The sequence below is a fragment of the Austrofundulus limnaeus genome, unplaced genomic scaffold, assembly GCF_001266775.1.
Source record: "Austrofundulus limnaeus strain Quisiro unplaced genomic scaffold, Austrofundulus_limnaeus-1.0 Scaffold79, whole genome shotgun sequence".
NCBI lineage: Eukaryota > Metazoa > Chordata > Actinopteri > Cyprinodontiformes > Rivulidae > Austrofundulus > Austrofundulus limnaeus.
In genome coordinates, this window is record NW_013952481.1 from 1,392,357 (window position 1) to 1,398,660 (window position 6,304).

Sequence of the window (6,304 nt, forward strand, 5' to 3'; positions counted from 1 at the left end):
TTGCAACAAAGCTAGCAGTTGTTCTAAATTGTTTCCCAAACAAAAAATAGTAGTGTCATCTGCAAACATGACATTTCATTACATCAGACACATTAACCAAATCATTGACATACAAAACAAAACAACTTGTGCCCTAACACAGAACCCTGTGGGACCCCAYRAGTAAWTGTCTCTTTTGTGTGGTGAYAAACACCCTCAGGAGTGAGATGCTGAATTGRGGATTTGGTTTTTTGTTAATAGATGATTTTATGGCTGCTGTAAAGTTAATTATAGGATGTAATGTTATTTTAGTATTTATCATCCAATTATTGTCATTTAGCACCAGGAAATAGCCTCTAGGCACTTCCYGATCTGGTCCCAGGTGTTTACATTTATTATAAAATAACAAAAATCAGTCTGTTATTTTTTACATCAAACTCCTGCAAAACTCCTATTATAAATACATTAAAGGTTTTAAAACTACATCAGTTTTAGTCAGTGTATGACTCTGCACTGAGAGGAGACAGCTACAAACCATTCATTGTTTTATTCATGTTTCTGACATTATCACACTTTACACACAGTCAGTTAAAATAAACATGTTTGTTTTTTCTTTAAAGCATCTCATAAATCGTCTTGCATGCTCTGCTGTGTTCGATGAACAGAACTGACCTGCATGYTGAAGAACAAGCTTCTTTTTAATGAGAAATCAGTTCATTGTGGAGCAAAACTGTCAGGCARTAGAACAGCTTGAATCTATAGCTTCTAATTAAACAATTAAATTACAACAAATAAGAAATGAGTTTAAGAWGAAGAGTTTGAGTTTAAACTGGAACCTCGGTCCCTTCGGCCTCAGGAAATGCTCAAATTGCAGAGATTACATGTGTCTGTTTTTAGAATATTTCAACAGATTAAACACGTTGGTCCTGTTCTCCCACATTTCTGCATGCCGGCTGTTTCAAAGCAGYGACATGAAACAATTAAAAACAGGATTCAAGCTGAACTCAGTGACTCTAATTCTGCCWAAAATAAAACCATTTTGGTTTGTACTCTGTCTGTTACCATAAGAAACTTGTCGGTGGAGTTGCTTAAACGTGAAATACAAGGTTTTCAGGTTAAATTCTGATAAAAGAAGCTGTAAARAAAGATTCTGGTTTCTTTAGCTGTAGCAATGGCTTTAATATGTTCTTATCAGCAGGTAAAGTCAGTTTCTCAAGTTATTTTTATTACTGGTGAATAGGGTCGGGCAAAATCATATYGTGTGCAATTAATCATCAGAAAAACTTAAGTCAATTATTTTTTGGCATTTGACGATTAATATGATTAAAGCCACCAGGCAGACTGACTGATGCTCCTCTCCAGTTCAATTATGACAAACATTTTTTTTAAAAAGTGCTGTAATTTATTTACCTTAACTCCAGCTTTACTTGGTCTATCAACAATTTAAAAATTGTACTTTTGACAATATTTGAAACAGATTTTTACGGAGAGTAAATCTTTCCCACTAGAGTGATTTAATTTGGTCATGTGACCAGGGAATGCAGGGGATTAATCRTCATATTAATCGTTCTCGACTAAATATCACAATTAATCGTGATTAATTTTTTTGCCGATATTGCCCAACCCTACTGGTGAATTGAAAGAGGTATTTTTGACTTTTAAAAGCTGAAGGAAAAAGATTGATGAGGTGTAGTCACTGTTACCTGTTGACTGTGGACATGTTGCATTCAGGGCCCTGAGAGTGTACACATCATCATAATTTATGTTTTCTAACATTATCATTTTACAACAATTAGTTGAGTTAAATTCAATTGTTTTTATATGTTTAGTTGTAGTTTTTAAAGACAGCTTGTGGTCCTCGCTCAGTGGTGATTTTTCTTTAATTCCAGTCAGTTAAAATAAACATGTCTCATACTTAAATAGTATAATTTTAAAGAAAGCAAACMAGCAGCTGTAAGTAGGGAGAAATCAAGTTTTCTGTTAGTTTATTTACCTTTAAGTTAATCCTGGTCTTTAAACTCGTTTTGATTAAAATCTTACCTGGATGTGTGCACTTTGATTGGTGACTTGTTCTGTTTTTRCTGCATGAAGGTACAGCACCACTAATCAGAGACAGAATAATTTGACTAATTCTGCATGTTAATAAAACCTCTCACCTTCACTCTGTCGTGCTTCTTGTAGATGATTTAATTTGTTGTGTTTGAGCTCGTGACCCATCTCCACTTTTTTCATTTTGCTCTCTGCCATGCTCTGGTTTCCCATGCAGATTTCAGATCATYTGTTGTTAAGCTGGATGATAATTTCCTCCACCTGCCTGCCACTCGCCTTTACGTTTCATCTCAGTTTGAATGTCAGATTTTCAGAAACACACTCCACTCACTGCAGGGCACACCAAATGGAGAGCGAGAGAGAGAGAGAGAGAGAAAGAGAGAGAGAGAGGGAAGCGTGACTGTGCTTGCTGTATGTTTGTTCTGTGTTTTCACAACTCAGACGCAGCACAAAGAGCACACTGTCAAACATATATTGATCTGTGATCCGTGTAATTAACTACAGATCCGTCAAACGTTAGCGCATGATTTGATCGTTAGCTCGCCGTAAACTTTGGTCATGCTGTAGCTTAAAAATCTCTCGCTGTTTCTCTCTCTCTGTTTCTCTCTGTCTCCAACCCCCCAMCCCCACCCGAACCCTGCGATCCCGGTGTTAGAAACCACACCGAGTCCAAGCCCCACAAGTGCCCCCACTGCTCCAAGTCGTTTGCCAACTCCAGCTACCTGTCCCAGCACCTCCGCATCCACACGGGGGCCAAGCCCTACACCTGCTCCTACTGCCAGAAAACATTCAGGCAGCTCAGTCACCTCCAGCAGCACACACGGTACTGCCACGGCTCCCGTTGACCCACATGTTGTTCTATGTGCATGTATGGGAGCAGGTGTGTGGAGGGTCGTCCTGCTGCGATTGTTTGGACTGTTTACCTGTTTGTAGCATCTGGAATTAGCAGCTGTAGCATCAAGTTGGAAAGGAAGAGATTTTTTTTATTGTTTTAGAAAAACTAAACTGACTTTTTAACCTGTGTTGGACTACATGCTACCTGTAAGACCAGAGTTAGCTTGTAGGAACATTAAACAGCAGCTCATGAAGTCATGTAACAAATKAAACTACTTTGTTTGCAGAAGTGAAAGTAAGAGACTAATGTGCTGCAGGTATTCAGGATAGATGCATGCATTTTTTATTTTAAAGCATCCTAAAGACATCAGAGAGAGAGAGAGAGAGAGAGAGAGTAGAAATAAGCTAATTTAATCTGGGTTGTAATATTAGGAGGTTTAATGTTATTTTAAGTTTTTCTTTTCTTAATTTTTTTTGCAGAATTCACACCGGAGACCGACCCTACAAGTGCAATCACCCAGGTTGTGAAAAGGCTTTCACTCAGCTGTCGAACCTGCAGGTGAGTCGTCCMGCCTCTTACGTCTCTGCTGCTCTTTATTTTGGTCCAACTGACTCTTTCTCTGCGTGTGTCACAGTCTCACCGCCGGCAGCACAACAAAGACAAGCCGTACAAATGTCACAACTGTAACCGTGGTTATACAGACTCTGCCAGCCTGGAGGTGCACCTGTCCACGCACACCGTCAAACACGCCAAGCTGTTCTCCTGCGGCCTGTGTCACAGATCCTACACGTCGGTACGCTACGTTAGCATTCGCAAGTCGAGCAGTTTACAAGTAGCTAAACTCTAGCTAAAATATCAATTTAACCAAATGAAAGTATTTTTGAGAAAAGAAGAAAATCTTTTTATTCTTATGCAAGAAATGTAAATTCTGTTTCTTCTTCTGTGTTTTTTTAGGAGACATATTTAATGAAACACATGAGGAAGCATAACCCCGACCCGTTAACGGTGGCTGCAACCGTAGCCGCCCAGCAGGCCCAGGGTCTGACTCCGGGGACAGGCCGGGGCCGTGGCCGCGGTCGAGGCCGAGGCGGCGGCAGAGGGAGCCAGCTGCAAAACCAGAACAACCCCAACACCAACCAGGGTCCCAATCCCGGACCCCAGGGCAGCTACCAGCCCACCCAGCAGCCCTCGGAGGCCGTGGTTCCCTGTCCGTTCGACCTSCACCAGTACAAAACGGTGTCCGCCAGCGAGATCCAGTACAAACCGGTCACTGTGGGCGAGCTGCCGGTGACCCATAAAGACCTCTGCCTAACCGTGTCCACGTCTGCCATCCAGGTGGAGCACATGAACTCGTAGGCTGCGTCTTCCCGCTCGCTTTGTGGGGTGAGCTCATATCTGCGGTGTAAAAAGCTCCATCTGAACTGATCCTTCATCCTCACGGTCTTCTTTAACAAACAGGACAGAACTGTTTCCACACTCATCACTGAACTCCACAGCGTTGTGTTTATATTCTCTGAACTGCTCTGATGGACAGTTTGAAAAGGGATTGATGCCGTATTGCAATACAATCAGAAGATAAAAGTCAAAATCATCCAAATCTGAAGCTTAAAATGTTGGGTTAGATTACAGATTATCTCCAGGTTCCTCCCAGTAGAAAAGCTAATGTGGTTTAAACATTCATGAAATGATAAAATATGCTTTTATAAGGCACGGATTAGTGTAAATTTAAATTTTTAAGTAGAAATAAGGGAGAGAACAGACAAGCAGTCATTATCAGCTACAGAAATGACAGCGTTGTTCTAAAGCACTGAGGAAAAATAATGAACTAAAAGGAAGCTTGTTTAGGGAACTAAGGTTAATTTCTGCATCTGATTCAAACGATTCATTTTCCACTCATGCTCCATCACAAGAGCCAGGATTTTTTTCTTCCTCAAAGCCCAAAGTACTGAGCAAAAGAAGCCGAGCRGTTCAGGAATGTACTAAAACCTGAGGAATCTGCAGCAGAGCGAGATGGAAACAAAAGAAACGAAAGAGAGAGGAGGAGTCCTAAAGAAAGCACTTGATGAAGCTCGTACTTCAAATCTTTGTCATTGTTTGTTTTTGKTTTGTTTTTTTCATATATATAAATCATACGTTTGTATTTTTCTACCAACAGAGGATTGTGTGAACATAGAGAAAACGTGAGTGCATGATAAGAACAGGGAGACAAATCCCCGGCAAAGTGTCTCGTTCCATTTCTTTTATTATTCCAAGAGCAGCGCTCCTCTTCCTCACGAGTGAAGAGAGCTTGTTGTCGGAGTGGCTGATGGGAAATAATGATTGTGTGGTAAACACAGCTGACAGGTACTGTTATCAACCTTTTTTGTTTTTTAAGAACTTTTCATACATATTATTGCTACTTTTCATTATAACTGTAGTGCAAATGTTATTCACAGTATATCCACTATGAGGCATTATGGTATTGCAGTATGCTGTATATAAAATATAGAAAAGACTTTTTCATCTGTAAAAGGGAAGTATGTCTTGTGTACAAAATATATGAAAAAAAAAACACCTGTGTATAAATTTCTGGTGATGTCCCAGGTTGATCCACGTCGGCTGCAAAAATAATTATAAATATCTGCTTTGAAAGGCTCAAAAGTTATTCATAATGTTAAAATGCTGATTTAAACAGCATTTATTTTAACTTAACCATACATGAAATAGGTTTTAATTTAACCAAAAGAATTAAAAAATATATTTCGGGGTGSTTTACTTAGATTAGTTTCATTAAAAGTATAATTTTGCACATGTGGAAAATGAGTCTCATCCCCCAAATATTCTTATTATCAGGAAAGTCATAACTCCCMTTGTGGTGCTGTTTAAAAGTGAACCACTGTGATCAGAAAGCCCAACTTAAATGATGTAAAATTTAATTTAAAGGGTGAATAAAACGTGACCTGGGACACTGTGTGAGCTGTCTAAAACCAATCAGAAAGTTCAAACAGCCTGTACAACAAGCCGGTCTAAATGTRTAATCAACCTTGTATTTTATTGTGTTTTTATGGAAGAAAATAACATAGCAATGCTCCTGATAATACAGTTATTAACTGACCTCCTATGTTACACTCTTTGCATACTGTATGCACCGTTAAACCTCTTCATCTGAACAGACTGTTGCTTCCTTTACGGAGAATAAAATTCAAAAGCTGTTTATGATGGAAAAACACCACTTTCTGATGTTTTTATTATTACCATCACCTGTATGGGTTTGTCTTTGCTGTTAGCAAAATATCTTGTAAACCARAAGACGGATCTCTGTGCCTGGAAAAAAACAGAAAACCACGGAAAGACTTCAAGTCCAAAGCCGAGGATCAAACCCAGGACAGTTTCATGGAGCCTCGTTAGTGTTTAGATTCACATACAAATTAACCTGGAACTACTCGCCCCTCACCTGAGAGT

At 39.5% G+C, this 6,304-nt stretch overlaps 1 protein-coding gene across 1 annotated transcript in view; it reads left to right on the top strand.

Moving 5' to 3' along the window:
* znf384a (zinc finger protein 384 a) overlaps positions 1-6,071 on the top strand; it is a 13,262-nt gene extending 7,191 nt beyond the window's left edge. The window contains exons 8-11 of the mRNA XM_014011289.1: positions 2,684-2,851; positions 3,343-3,421; positions 3,498-3,656; positions 3,818-6,071. Of these exons, the coding sequence (XP_013866743.1) occupies positions 2,684-2,851; positions 3,343-3,421; positions 3,498-3,656; positions 3,818-4,219 (808 nt within the window). The 3' untranslated portion in view covers positions 4,220-6,071. The remainder of the gene's footprint in view (positions 1-2,683; positions 2,852-3,342; positions 3,422-3,497; positions 3,657-3,817) is intronic.
* The last annotated feature ends 233 nt before the right edge of the window (positions 6,072-6,304 follow it).